This window comes from Silene latifolia, chromosome 9 (assembly GCF_048544455.1).
Source record: "Silene latifolia isolate original U9 population chromosome 9, ASM4854445v1, whole genome shotgun sequence".
NCBI classification, from domain to species: domain Eukaryota; kingdom Viridiplantae; phylum Streptophyta; class Magnoliopsida; order Caryophyllales; family Caryophyllaceae; genus Silene; species Silene latifolia.
This window is the reverse complement of record NC_133534.1, coordinates 44680693-44696114: the sequence shown is the minus strand read 5'-3', so window position 1 is coordinate 44696114 and position 15422 is coordinate 44680693. Positions and strand designations below refer to the sequence as shown.

General features: G+C 37.2%; 2 protein-coding genes across 3 annotated transcripts; one reads left to right on the top strand and one right to left on the bottom strand.

The window, feature by feature from the left end:
- Nucleotides 1-1468: 1468 nt before the first annotated feature.
- Nucleotides 1469-10480, bottom strand: LOC141599676 (ABC transporter I family member 10-like). Of its 2 annotated transcripts, XM_074419770.1 has the most exons (7): nt 10150-10480; nt 9876-9967; nt 8740-9683; nt 8549-8656; nt 3677-3793; nt 3451-3598; nt 1469-1538 (listed from the first exon to the last, which is right to left on the bottom strand). In XM_074419770.1, the coding sequence occupies exons 3-5, from the start codon at nt 8857-8859 to the stop codon at nt 3743-3745; spliced, it is 279 nt and encodes a 92-aa protein (XP_074275871.1). In that variant the 5' UTR covers nt 8860-9683; nt 9876-9967; nt 10150-10480; the 3' UTR covers nt 1469-1538; nt 3451-3598; nt 3677-3742. The 2 variants fall into 2 exon arrangements, 1 of the variants encoding a protein (XP_074275871.1); XR_012523884.1 differs by having other exon boundaries at nt 1469-1521; nt 8549-9683.
- A 652-nt stretch (nt 10481-11132) lies between these two features.
- On the top strand, nt 11133-14071 carry LOC141600956 (uncharacterized). Its single transcript, XM_074421213.1, has 3 exons — nt 11133-11139; nt 12189-12963; nt 13519-14071. The coding sequence occupies exons 1-3, from the start codon at nt 11133-11135 to the stop codon at nt 14069-14071; spliced, it is 1335 nt and encodes a 444-aa protein (XP_074277314.1).
- The last annotated feature ends 1351 nt before the right edge of the window (nt 14072-15422 follow it).

Below are 15422 nucleotides of genomic sequence, written 5' to 3'. Positions count from 1 at the left end.
TTTCCATTTTTTAATGTTTCTGTATGCAGAATTGAAAAGAAGGAATACTTGTAAATGGAGAAAATATGTAAAAAGTTACTTGACTCAGTGGAATAGTTACTAACGCTAGTAGCTTTACTTAGTATGCATTGTTTGAGCTTGAGATTTAAACAATTTCAGTAGAAAAATCGAGAACAAACATCAACAACATGGGAAATCAGGGTTTGATTATTGCGTAATTACAAACACAGAAACACTGAAACCCTAATTTTGGGTATGGTTTATCAATTGAATTATTAGTCTCTAGTCGTTGTCATTTCCAAGTTTCCCCAATCGAATTCACCAAAACCTTAATTTAACAAACATAATTCATTATTCCGACTGTAACACATTAATGAAGGCGTAAATTCAACTAATATGGTCGACAAATGTAAAAATTACAAACACAGAAACACTGAACCCTAATTTCGCAAAATCAGTTCCTAATTTCATGATTTTAACTAATGTACCTAATTTGACAAACATAATTCATAATTCCGACTATTAAATATTAATGAAAGCTTAAGTTCAACTAATTTAGGCGACATAAAAATTGCAAAGACAGAAACACAGAAACCCTAATTTCGCTAAAAATTAATCATGAATATCGGAAGTTTACCTCCTTGAATTACCAAGATCTGTTGCTGGAAAAAGCGTCGAAGATTTTGATGGACGAGGAAGTTGATCGGAAGATTTGTGATGCTCGAAAATGGAGGAAGGATCTAGAACGATCTTTCGAAGAGAGAGAAAGGGAGATGAGTGAAAAGGGGAAGTTGTAAAATGAAAATGATGGACGGGTTTGGGTGATGGCCGCGTTAATTACAAAGTTTGGTTCAATTATAAGTGCTTCTCATTATCTTGTTGGTTCTCACCGGATCCCAAATCTATATATATATATATATATATATATATATATATATATATATATATACTAGTTGTTGTACGACGCGCTTCGCGCATTGTACCCCAAGGTAGTTATATCAACGTAATTTTATTTATTCCTCAAGTGTAGCAAGGTCATGAAAGTCTTATAAAGCTTCGCATATGTAAGTGGAATTCAGTATGCGGTTAGTTTTTCAAGTAGATGAGAAGCAATATGATATTTTCCAAATACATTTACAACTGTTCAAAATTTGTCAACCATATATAATGGGTTTGAATGAAATCTAGTTCGCTTTTGTTTAATCTCGTTCACTTTTATTTTTTTTGGTTAAATGTAAAATTGTATTAGAAAATCCATGACCAATACAAAATCAAGTTAGGAAAGAGGGCACACTCCCACCCCAATCCGATAACTAGAATAGTATCCCATAAACCCAACCACTTGACAAATGAAAGTTGAAAAACTAATCCACATCATATTGTCTTATGTTAGTCCTCCCGGTGTGTTGCAGCCTGCCTTTCACACTTGCCATGACTTGTTGAACAACTAAATTTGGCTGTTAAACAACATCATTCCTCACCTCCCATGTAAAGTAGTATTGGCCCCATTTTGCTCACTACCTGCACAATATTTGCAACTGAAACCAATTCATTTTGCATTCAAAGGAATAGCCACTAATTTATTTATACAATATGCACTTTAAATACGTTCAAAACAAGATTATTTCACCACCAACTCTAACCTAAAGAGACCGTTACTCGCTAAATTACAACAAAGATGTATAGATAAAGCAAAGTACTCTGTCAGTGGAGTTCATATTTAGTGAGTCTATTTCCAAACCAGTTCCCTAGAACTTGTCTAGTCTTCAAACTCACAGTTGATCAATAGAAAGCAAATCTAAATAGCAAACAATGTCTCCCGATAATGAGCGGTCAAGCATATGCGAAAAAATTATATGCTTAAATGCATCTAATTAACACAAATTGTCTTTCAGATTTATATACAATTAAAAAATGACATTACTTACAACCGACCGACCTACAAGCTCATTTAGCTCACTTAAAACATTTAAACCTACTAATCTTACCTATCCATCCAATTAACAATACCAAGCTATACTTATATAGTTATATTCTCTTTTCTGTCATCAACACATCATGCTACCCTTCCTCTTCCCTCAGTCCACTAAGCTCCTCTCACACCCTCTCCTTCCCTCCCTCCCTCCCTCCCCTTCTTTATCGTCGATCAATGTCATCTTTTTTCTCCTCAGCGGTCACTTGCCCTCCAGTGCCTCCATTGAGCTACCCCTAGTGGCTCCCCTCCATTCCCTCTCCTCCCTCAAAAAACATTAGCAGCATTGGTTCAACATGAATTTGTGGTTTAAAATATCCAATATAACATTAAAGAACGAGAAAACCAACATTACACCCTGCCTCAAGGGCTCCTCCTGCAAACTTTTTATAGCAAAGGCCAAGTTCGAGATCTGAAGCTCCACATAAAATTATTTGAACATCTTTTTAAGTAGTGGACTGGATTATTACTCTGTCATGTGACTTAAAAATCCACTATATAACAGTGTATGTAGTAAAGGCCAGGAACCCATCTCTCCCCCTCTTCCTTCTTTGCCTTCTCTTTTGCCTTCCCTTAATCATAGTACTCCTCCTCCTCCCTCCAATAACACGCTCTATACAAATATGACAAATTTAGATGTCCCAACATACCAAAAACCTATAAAGGTTTGATCTTCATTTAACAACCAAATAGACCTAACATCCTTTCAAACTTACCTAGAGCCTCAAATGTCGGTGATTTCACGCTGTCCTTCATATCCTCCCTCCCCTTCTCTCTATGCCTCTGCCTCTCCTTTTGCTTTTAGTATCTCTAAGCAAAGGCTCCCTGGTTATATAAGAGGTATAAACCAAAAGGAATATCATGGATTTTGTACTCATTAAAATTATTAGTCCACATATCTATACCTTTCTTTTCCCATCTCTCCCTCCCTTTCTCCCCCTCTCATCTTCCTTTCACCTTTTCAGTTGTGTTCAAATATTCAACATATCTCTCTCCCACATCCCTTTTATCCTTGTCCCTCTCCCTCTCCTTCCTATGTCAACAGATTGGGATGGGAAACAAAACGGAATGTACTGGATTACAGGACTCCTATCAGTATTATTTTCTATGTACATGTTCCTGGGTCTTTGTTATACCCTTTTATTTTTATCTAAAACATACCCCCAAGCCATCTTTTATTAACATAATGACATCGAGCCCTTGGTATTTAAAGAGCTTTGCTAAAACTCTTTATATCACTTCAATTATTCTTCCTTGCCCAGCCACGCGAAGGATTGAATCTAGCCGAGGATATGGAGATAATTAACTTCTGAACTAAACCGGGATAAAATACAGACTCGAGAAAGCTAAAGACAAAAGCAAAGCCCCGCAACTCACTAAGTTCATATTAGCATACTCTCCTAAAAAAAGATCAGATCACGAAGCGATGTCTCAACCAGGAGTATTAGTTTTTATTAATACACAGAAGTAGTACTCACCAAAGACAAGGCTGGTGTTGTCAATTCATGAAGAGCTTTTCGACAGGCTTAAAGGAGGTAGATAGTCTGGTTCTCGAGTCGCTTTGCCAACTTTTCAAAATAATACTCCTTTTTAGTTTCTCACCTAGATTCTAAGCTCCAGAGTTCCCTACGTAATTTGATAAAGCTCATCAATCGATGGATAGTCAGCAAAATAATTCAAGCCCATCACTTGATGATGAATTACCTATCACTTTCTCTTAGAAGGGTATGAAGAGTACCTCCATGGCAGCTGCATTGCACGGAAGCGGCATCAGGAGGAGTTGGCGTTGTTTTTGAATGACAGGGAGAATAGCAGCTTCAGCTGAATACACGCATTTACATTAAGTTAACCAATGCAGCATTAACAGAAACTCTTATCCACCATAACCAAAACAAGCCATAATAAATTCATCGTAAGCAAACTCCCAAATTATACGAGTAATTGCTTTAATTAAAAACTCTCTTGTTTTTTGGTTACTTAATCAACATTCAACAATATGTCGCCACATACATTATTTACTCAAGGTCATTAGTATAATAATCATATTATACAGATGACATAAGCATAAGACATTCTCATCCTCACCAAGTTCTCTTACAGATGAAACTGAAACTCTCAAGCTTCAAAATTACCTTCCCATTAGTAAACTTTTATCAAAATTATTGTGCATTGACGGTCATAACTTTTCAGTGAGACATAGGGAACCCTAATGTTAGTACCTTAAGCCTAATTTAAAGAAACAAACTATTTATTCAGAATCCGCAACCAAAAAAACCTAATGACATAAGAGCGGTGAAGCAAAAAGTAAAGAGTCCAGAACAAAAGACAATGGTGGTAACCTACGTTATTTCCAGCCAATCTATTACCCGCCTTTCGATCCCTATGGAAGCCCATCTACAACAAAAGTACCAATTTATCTACCTTATTCTCAAATAAAAAAAAAATCGTTTAGATTAGGCGAGTGCGGCAGCGCGACACCATAATTCCAATTTCAAGTATGATTGACAGAAAAGGGAGAAATTTTCATTATAAGCTTGCTCTGTTAATACATAAACAAAGCCTATTTATATACATAAACAACTCCGCCGGTGAGTGTTTTCGGGCATTCGCTGCCGGTCCCAAGCCCGGATAAAGGAGGAGGGTTGCGGTAGGTCTGTGGCAGCCAGCATAAAAACTTAGTCACATTTTATGGACATGAATCGGAATTTGAACATCGTTGGGGCGTCTCCTCAGAAGCGACGCGCTGCACTTCTTAGACCCGGGTGTAGTGAAAAGTATGTGAGGGTTGCTAGGTCGTCGCCCGGAAGCGACGCGCCATCTTTACATCTGGGGGTGGTGTCAAATAGACAAGGGTGCGCTACATCTTCTAGACCCGGGTGTAGTGAAAAATATGCAAGGGTTGTTAGGTCGTCGCCCGAAAGCGGCGCGCCACCTCGAAGTATGGGTGTGGTGTCAAATAGGTTTGGATCTAGGAAGCATGGTCAAGAGCGGGTAAAGAAATCAGGACATGACTTTAGGAAGGGTAGTAGGTTACGGTTTGGTACTTGGAATGTTGGCTCTTTGACAGGGAGATTAGCTGAGGTAGGGGAGGTTATGAAAAGGAGGAGAGTGCTTATAATGTGTTTACAAGAGACAAAGTGGGTCGGAGATAAAGCAAGGGTGATAGCGCCTTGGGGTTATAAGCTTTGGTACACGGGTAAAGACAAAAGTCGTAATGGAGTGGGTATTGTCATTGATAAAGATTACATTGATGATGTGGTAGAAGTATCGAGAAAGAGTGATAGGATTATGAGTATTAAGCTTGTAGTCGGGGATGAGGTGGTGACGGTTATAAGTGCTTACGCACCTCAAGTAGGTTTGGATGCTTCTTTACGACGAGCCTTCTGGGAAGATTTGGAAGAGGTTGTAGAACGAGTCCCTATTGGGGAGAAATTGATCATTGGTGGTGACCTCAATGGGCATGTGGGTACTAGTAGAGTTGGCTTTGAGAACATTCATGGGGGTTTTGGGTTCGGGGAGAGAAATGAAGCAGGAAGTGACATATTAGATTTTGCTTTGGCATATGACTTGGGTATAATGAACACTTGGTTCGAGAAAAGACATTCTCATTTGGTGACTTATAGAAGTGGAGGTAATGCTAGTCAAATTGACTTCCTTTTGGTAAGGAATGTGTGGAGGAAAGAGTACACCGATTGCAAGGTCATACCCGGGGAAAGTGCCGCAACACAACATAGACTAGTGGTTCTTGATTTTCGGGGTAAGAGAGACTTGAGGAAGAGAAAGATAATCGGTGAGGCACGGATCAAGTGGTGGAAGCTACAAGGGGGAAACCAACAAGCGTTCTTGGATAAGGTTGGAAGTAGCGATATTTGGTCGGATTGCGAAGAGAAAGATATTGATGCAACGTGGGATAAATTGGAGCATGTTGTAAAGGATTTGGCGAGGGAGGTGTTAGGGGAATCTAAAGGGAATAGACCATCAAGTAAGGACACATCTTGGTGGAAAGATGTGAGACAAGCGATAAAGACTAAACGTGAATGCTATAAGGTTCTGGGGAAATGCATGAGTGATGAGAACTTTGAAAAGTACAAGGAGGCTAGACGAGCCGCTAAAAAGGCCGTACGGGATGCGAGGGCAAAAGTTAACCAAGAAGTGTATGCGAGGTTGGACACGAGAGAAGGAGAGAAGGATATCTATAAACTGGCTCGCATAAGAGACCGAAAGACGAGAGATATTGGGAGAGTTAGGTGTGTGAAAGATATGGACGACAAGGTTACGTTCGGGATAACGAGATAAAGGCTAGATGGAGTTCTTACTTTGATAATTTATTCAATGGACATCAGGAACAAGGTTTTGGGGATGTAGAGGTAACACCGAGCATGGTTAATCGGGAATTTGTGCGTAGAATACAAAAGAGTGAAGTTAGAAAGGCGTTAAGGAAGATAGGGTCAAAGAAAGCAGAGGGACCGGATGGTATACCCATAGAAGTCTGGAGGTGCTTCGGGGAGAAAGGGATTGAATGGGTAACCATGCTCTTCAACAAGATTTGGAGGAGCAACAAGATGCCATCGGCTTGGAGGAAAAGCACTCTTGTCCCTTTGTACAAGAACAAAGGTGATGTCCAAGAGTGTTCCAATTATCAGGGAATTAAACTTATGAGTCATACAATGAAGTTGTGGGAGCGGGTAATCGAGCAAAGACTTAGGAGATATGTAGACATCTCGGAAAACCAATTTGGATTTATGCCCGGGAGATCGACTACGGATGCGATTTTTATCATGAGACAGTTGATGGAATACCATCGGGACAAGAAGAAGGATTTGCATATGGTTTTTATTGACTTGGAAAAGGCATATGATAGGGTACCAAGAGAAGTACTTTGGTGGGCTTTGGCGAGAAAGGGTGTGTCGCGAAAATATATTGAACTCATAAAGGACATGTATGAGGGGGCTAGTGCAAGTGTTCGCACTAATGTTGGGAGAACGGAAGAATTTCCTATTACCATTGGGGTGCATCAAGGTTCCGCACTTAGTCCTTTTCTCTTTGCTATAGTTATGGATGAGTTGACAAGGGATATTCAGGACGACATCCCTTGGTGTATGATGTTTGCTGATGATATTGTGTTGATTGATGAGACAAAAGAGGGGGTGGAGAGAAAGTTGGAATTGTGGAGGCAGACTTTAGAGACTCGTGGGTTCAGGCTAAGCAGGAGTAAGACTGAGTATTTGAGGGGTCAGTTCACTAAGGTGGCGGGGTTGAGATCGACAGAGGCGGGGAGTATTATTTTCGATGGGAATGTTGTTGAGGGTTTGGATTTCTTCAGATATCTTGGATCTATTATTCAAAAAGATGGGGAGTTAGACGGAGATGTGGCTCACAGAATTAAAGCGGGATGGTTGAAATGGAAGAGTGCTTCAGGGTTTCTATGCGATAAAGATATGCCCCAAAGATTAAATGGAAAATTTTATCGCACGACAATTAGGCTCCCCTTACTTTACGGTTCCGAGTGTTGGGCGTGAAACATTGTCACATTCAAAAGATGAGTGTGGCGGAGATGCGCATGTTGAGGTGGATGTGCGGACATACAAGGAAAGATCGGTTAAGGAATGAGGTGATTAGGGAAAAGGTAAAAGTGGCGCCAATAGAAGACAAGATGATGGAAAACCGACTAAGATGGTTTGGCCATGTGAGAAGGAGACCTATGGACGCACCAGTTAGGAGGCTGGAGACTTGGAGAACAGAAAAGGTCCCTAGAGGCAGAGGAAGACCGAGACAGACATGGTTGAGAGTGATAGAGCACGATATGAGAGTCCTGGGGCTTGAGGAGAGTATGGTGACAGAGAGGGCACAATGGAGGGAAATGATACATGTGGATTTTTAGTATTTGATATTTTTTTGACAGACTTAGTGTTTTTTTATTTATTCGATTTAAAGAAATTAATTTATTTATTTTTCTCTCCTTTATTACACACTTTTTCAACAACCACTTTCTTATAGATTTTACCTGGTTCATTCCGGATCCTTAACTCTATTTCGGTTTTTAACAATCGTTTTAATCTTTTCTCTCGATTTAAATTTTAAGTTTTTATAAAAGAAAGACGGAATTCGATCTTAAAACCCCTTAGTTCACCTTGACTTTACATTACATTTTCGTTCTCCCTTTTTGTTTTTCATCTCCCCTTTTTATTCGCATTTTGAGGCGTGCGTTCACCCATGGACGGTTCGAAAGGATGATTCATGTCAGCCGACCCCAAATCATTTTGGGATTAAGGCTCTGATGTTGTTGTTGTTGTTGTTGTAATGGGCAAACCACAACTCACACAACTGCCAATTATCTAACACATCTTAAGCATTGTTATTAGATTTAATTAACCCACTACCTAAATGTCCACATTAATATTATTATAGTCTCTAATTAACAAAATAATAAGAAGCTAACTCTAACTAATTTTGGAGCATAACTCCAACAGAGACCATGTCATATAAATCTAATTGTTTTTATACTTCTAATGTAGTCCTCTTGCAAACTAAACCTAATCATAGTTTGTTGGCCTTCTTATTTCAAAAGTAAAGTACCTGATCAATCTCGTCCAGGAATGTAGTGAGCTCCTCTAACAACAGGGATTTGCAAGCTTCAATTAATGCTCCTGTATTGGCTACCGTACTGAGAGTCTGAACTGCTCTCTATTCATCAACCATTTGACTCATTTGGTGCAAATCTTTGATCATATGTATTTTAGCAGCATTATCTTATACCAGAGACGTACCTGTGAGCAATCAGGCATTCCCACAACATCCAAAGCTTTTTCAATTCTAGCTTGGACTTCGTGATAAGTCAGGTCAAATTTACCAAGACCAAATGCAACCTCAGCCTCCACGGTCAGCATCACTACCAATCACATTCACACATCAGCAAGTCTTGTTTGAGACGGTGTCGCATTTAAGACCAACCCCTATACTTACGCACCTCTCAACTAATTACCTGGTTACTTGATTCGTCTCATAATTTCAGTCTCACATATGACTGTACCATATGAAGTTTTGTGCTTAAACATTTTACAAGAGTCAAAAAGTACGGTATATACCATACAAGCATTGAAAATCAAGTATGTTGCCTATTGTGCCTTTTCATTTCCTCTTTTACAGCCCGGCAGCTACCTTTTCAAAGGTTTAGGATTTAACCTGAGAGACTCTTGTTAATAAACCATGGTCATTTCACCCTCACCAACATCAATCAACATGTGTGGGTTGTGAAGTTAAAAGCTACATTTTCTTGTTTATATCATTAATACACTTTCGTATCTTCTTTATTGAAGAATGACTAATGTTATCGGTTAATGGCTACTTCTTTATTGACTATAAGATTTTAAGTGCAAAGTCTCAAATCTTCAACAGATGAAAATTAGGAGCAATAGAACACAAATCAGGATGTGAAGCATGTCATTAAATTCTTTAAATTTAGCTCTAAGGATTCACATTTGATCAATTCTATACAGACATCTTTATAACCATTTATATAACTCACAAGCAATGTGGATAAGGAAATTTGAAAATGCATAAAATAAAAAAATATCAACTACCTCAATACACAACTCAGATCCTTGATGCCCTCAAAGCTCCAAAATGTATAAATGTTGTCCGAAGAGTCCCTCTTGAACCTTTGTCTGAGGTACTAATATGTGAACTTGCCTCCCTAATCCCTAGTGTGTACCTAAATAAGCATGAAAGATCATTGTAATAAGAGTCTGTTTGTGTTTGAGCCTTTGTCCGGGGTACTAATATGTGAATTTGCCTCCCTAATCCCTAGCCTCCAATCATCATCCGAAACAAGCATTTCGCTTAAACTGTCTTTTACAAATGAGACCAACTCACTACCCACATACAGTAAATTAGGTATACTTACAGATTTGGGTTGGTCCACACCCGATACCGTCTTGGACCAGACTCGCTACACTCATCCATGATGATGAGGATATTGCAAGCCATCCCAATGACCTATTATGAAGTAAACAACGAAAAATTTACCAATCAGTATAATGGGTATTACATTCCTTGGAATAAAAATCAATATTCTCAACCGAACCCTTAAAGAGAATGATAATTAACATAAAGCTCTTTTGTAACTAAACCCCCAAATAATAATACGTTTCAACAAACATAGATGAAAAAAAAGTAACCTTTTCCATTCGATTCGATCTGGGTTTAGAGTAAAAGGTGAGTTTTGTAAAAAATACAATCAATGATCTGGCGCCTTCTTTCCGTTTCCATTTTTGTAGACATCGTTGAAAGATGAAAATTAGAGAGAAACTCATTTGATATTGTAGAGAGAGTGATTGTGGAGAGAGTTCTAGAGATATGGAAATAGAAAGTAGAAAAGATGAGAGATTGAGAGGTGAGAGATCGATGTTAATGCAGGAGATTTTGAGAGTGAGAATAATTGAGGGGAGAGGAGGTAAGCACGAATGAGAGGGATCAAAACGCTGAGCTTTGAAGGAGAAATGAGCAAAGTGATGTGCATAGTTACAATTCACTAGGAATAGTAACTTGCCTTACCCATATTTTAGTAAGGTATATATATATATATATATGTATATATATATATATATATATATATATATGTATATATATATATATATATATATATATATATATATGTATATATATATATATATATATATATATATATATATATATATATATATATATATATATATATATATATATATATATATATATATATATATATATATAATTAGGATCACATGAGTCCTACCTAATTATTTGAGTCCATGAGTCCATCGAAAATATCACACATGAGTCATAACAATACTGCTTTATATCAAGCTATTAGTAAGGGTATTTTCGTAATTTCCTAAAGTTGTTATATAAACCCTATTATCAGCTCAAATTCACCATTTGAATTCATTTACTTTCTCTCTCTTCTCTCTCTCTTCCGCAATCACACTCTTCATTCTCACGCCAATCAATTTTTCGCGCGTAGTTGTCTTCTTCGCTCTCGCCATCATCTTCACCGTGTTCATCATCATCCGTGATTGATTTCCAAATGATTTCTTCAAAATTCGTCTCGATTGCTTATTCTCCTTCACTTTTTCTTCATCATTCGTCTTCATCTATTTTTTCTTCAGTTTTAACATATTCAATGTCAGGTAATTCATCGTTTTATGCTTCTTTATTTTTATGTTTTAATTTTTTCATTCTGTTTTCCTGTTTTATTGCACGATGTTTAATTGTTATTGTATCTTCGACTGAATTCGTTGTATAATTACTGGTTTTTTGTTATAATTGATGTTATAATTCATCAACATCAGTCACGTATTCATCCATTCGTGCTATTTTATGTATTAAAATCATGTACTGGTTATATACTTTATTCAACATGTAGTTTTTGCTATTTTTGTTGCGTTAAAATTTAATCTCTGTTTTTTTCATCTTCTAATTGACGTATAACAAATAATGTACTCATTGTCTGTTTTGTTAATCATCAAGTTTATTTTGCATTCACTGCTTGTGTTTACTTCACGTTTAAATCGTTATTTAACAGTTTCCTTTTGTATCACTTTTTATTCAGTACAGTATCATAACTAATTCTGAAAAGTATCACATTTTGTAGTTTTTGTTTGCCTGATTACTGCTCATTAGAATCAGTTTCCCTTATACAATATCACATTGAGTCCTTTACAATATCATAGGCTTTAGTACATGACTCGCAACTACTTTTTGTGCATTAGTATCACATGTTATGCTTCAGAATATCACATTGAGTCCTTTACAATATCATATGTTGCAGTACATGACTTGTAATCAGTTTCTATGCATTTGTATCACATGTTATGCTTCAGAATATCATATGTATTCCTTCAAAGTATCATAGGCTGCAATACGGTTGCGTATTTGTTTTATATTCATCAGTATCACATTTTATGTTGCACAATATCACATGCATTCCTTCACAATATCATAGTTTGTTATGATCTAGTTATATTTGTTATATTTGTATCACATGTTATGCTCCAGAATATCACATGTATTCCGTCACAGTATCATAGGCTACAATACAGTTGCGTATTTATTTTATATTCATCAGTATCACGTTTTATGTTGCACAATATCACATGCATTCCTTCACAATATCATAGTCTTGTTATAATCTAGTTATATTTGTTATAATTTGTTTACTCAACTTCTCTTACTGTAGAAAATACTTTTGTTGTCCTTGTGGTACCTGTTCCTTCTCCACAATGCATAGACGTTGATGAGGTGCATGCTGGGAATCGTCTTTCTTTGATGGTGACGCCTGGAGGTTCTGAAGAGTGGGTCAAAAATATTGCAACTGAATTTACACCTACAATAGGACAAACTTTTGCTACGTTAGACGAGGGTATACAGTTTTATGAGACTTATGCAATAGCATGTGGTTTTGAACCAAGGAAATCTTCAACGAAAAGGTTTCGTAGTAGTGGAGATATTAGGACAAAATTGATTGTGTGTCACCGGGAAGGATTTAGGGATTCTAAGCCGACAATATTACCCATTACTGGTGAGGAGGAGGAGCCAATGGTCAAGGCCTCTAATCTGAAGAAGACTAAGGTTACTAGGATTGGTTGTAAAGCTAGGATTTTCTTTAGATTTGTTATTAAAGAAATTGACCAAGTTCAAGTGCCATTCTTTGTTGTTGATCAGTTTCATGCTTCCCATAACCACCGTCTCTCTCCACTCAAGTATAGAGAATTTCAGAAAAAATGTAGGAACCTTGCTTTGCAACATAAACAAACCATCGTTGATAATTGCAAGGTTAATATTGGCCCAACCTCTACTTTCAGGTCCGTCAAGGAATATGTTGATGGCTATGAAAATATTGGAGCTTCTTTGACTGAGTTTAAGAATTTTGGAAGGGAAATCAAGTGTTTTATAGGTCTTAAGGATGCTCAAATGTTTGTAGACCAGTTGAACACCTTCATGAAACCCGGAAGGTTTTTATTTTGCTTATGATATTGATCGAGAATAAGTGTTTGTTTCGTGTATTTTGGGTGATGCGAAAGACGTCGTAATTACGCTTTATACGGTGAGGCGGTGACTTTTGACCCAACCTATTCAACTAATAAGTACGACATGATCTTTGCTCCCTTTACTGGTGTTGATCATCACAAGAAGTCCGTCACTTTTGGCGCTTCGCTTATGTCTAGGGAGAATGACCAGAATTTTAAATGGATTTTCACAAAATTTTTAGATTGTATGGGTGGGAAGGAACCCCATTGCTTTTTTACCGATCAATGTCCTGCTATGAAAATTGCAGTCCCTGCCGCTTTTTTTCGATTGCGCCGCCCATCGCTATTGCATGTGGCATATTATGAAGAAATTACCGAAAAGGTAGGCACGACATTGACCAAAGAGATCGACTTCGTCACTCGTCCAGTTCTCGTTGTTTGGGATTCGAGTTAGAGCCTTCGACTTCAAGAGAGGGGGTGTTCGTTGATCAGTGAGTTTCAATTGGAAGATAATACATGGTTGCAATATCTGTTTTCCAGGCGGCAACGTTGGATTCCGGCGTATTATCGTGATATTTCTCTTGGTTGTCTTTTAAGAACAACGCAACGCTCTGAGAGCGCAAACAGCTTCTTTAAGCGATTTGAGAATCCTCATGGCACACTTGTTGAGTTTTGGATGCGCTTTCAAAGTGCTATGGATCAGCAACGCTACACCCAAACATCTCTTGACAGAGATAGTGATCACTCCCTACCTCAAACCAAAACCCTTCTTAGCCTTGAGGTTCATGCATCGACTGTTTATACGCACGCTCTCTTTTATGAATTCCAACAGCAGTGCGTTGATTATCTAAACTCATGTAGTACTGGTGATTCTTCAAGGGAGGGCAGTACAAGGTTCCTAGAAGTTGAAGATTCTATCTTCAATAAGACTTACACATCGCATTTAATCCTTCAACATTTGATGCAACATGTTCCCGCAAGCTCGTTTGAGAGGAAGGGCTACATATGTAAACACATCATCCGGATATTATCGGTAAAGGGATCAAAAAGATACCCGATAAGTATCTTCTCGAGGGTGGACAAAGAACACTAAAAAAATGCCCTTGTATGATGCTCACGGTCAATAGTTGGATGATTTTACTTCGTCGGATGTCACTAAGCTTCAGATTTCGACTGTCTGGTCTGAATTCTACTCAACATTAACACTGCTCAAATCTCTGCCTGAAAATCACATAAATGAACTGACTTCATTATCAAGACATTTAGACAAAATTTCAAGTCTCAGTGCTTTGAAAAATTGACTAAACAAAGAAGAGTTGGAGATGCTCCTTGGGGTTAAGTCTTCATCTGAGGTCCGTATACTACCTCCTGTTCAATCATAAAACAAGGGTACTGGCAAGAGGTTGATGTCCAAGAAAGATCATCTTTGCAAAGGCACAAAAGCCGAAAAGATTTTGCAATAATTGTAAACAAATGGCACATCATGATAAGCGGAATTGCTCTAATCCAAATTGTTGATACATCACAACACTCGTTTGATCATGAATCCGATGTAAGTAATTTGTCTTACACCTTTTATTATACCAGTTTTACGTTTGCTATACCACGATTCTTTGAAGTGTGACCCGATAAACAATATCGAGTCCACACTAAAAATATCACATTCCATGGTAAATAATATCGATTACCTTGTTAACCACTATCAGAATATACACTTGATTGTAGACAATATCATCCAAATATTAAAAGGTGTCTACTTTGAAACAATATCACAATAATTTAATAACAATATCACTTGTCACTTGCAACATTTATCAATTTTAAATCCCTATCTATTTTCAGAATCAACCAAACAATATCAACACGTGTATTCAAAAATATCACAAAGATGTACCCCAACAATATCAAACAACAAAAGGTTTTTTATATCCTTAGCCACTCGTTGTTGTTCCCGAGTATTAATATCACAACAACTAAAACATAATATCATTCAACCCTTGAAACAATATCACAGTTACTTGAAGTTGATAAAAAAGAAGTTATACTTTGTCAAACTTCTTACTAACGTTATGTTCTTTTTTTTGTCTTTGTTTTGCGATTTCTTCACTTGTTGATAGTGATTAAGGGCTTCTGCATGCTGAGGAAGTTTATTTAACATCATCAACTTTCAGAATCGAACTTTCATTGTTTATACTATTTAATTTTTTCTTGTATGTCATTCCAAATGGCATCAATTTTGTATTCTTTCCATTTTGAGTATCAACGTTATAAAAACCGCATAATTACTAATGTCGTTTTGTTTCCATTATTAAATACTATCCCACCTCATTTGAAGGTTTATCACAGTTGATACAAAAACAATATCATCATAATAGTTAAACAATATCACAACATTACACTTGCTTGTATACGTATTTTATTATATTGTATTATATTGTACAATA

Excerpts from the sequence above, each read along its gene's own strand:
- LOC141599676 (XM_074419770.1), bottom strand. The coding sequence starts at position 8,859 with ATGCTGACCGTGGAGGCTGAGGTTGCATTTGGTCTTGGTAAATTTGAC. Across the intron at positions 8,657-8,739 it reads GAATGCCTGATTGCTCACAG|AGAGCAGTTCAGACTCTCAG; the intron begins GTACGTCTCTGG and ends GTTGATGAATAG. Across the intron at positions 3,794-8,548 it reads TCCTGGACGAGATTGATCAG|CTGAAGCTGCTATTCTCCCT; the intron begins GTACTTTACTTT and ends GCGTGTATTCAG.
- LOC141600956 (XM_074421213.1), top strand. Across the intron at positions 12,964-13,518 it reads ACCTTCATGAAACCCGGAAG|GCGGCAACGTTGGATTCCGG; the intron begins GTTTTTATTTTG and ends TCTGTTTTCCAG.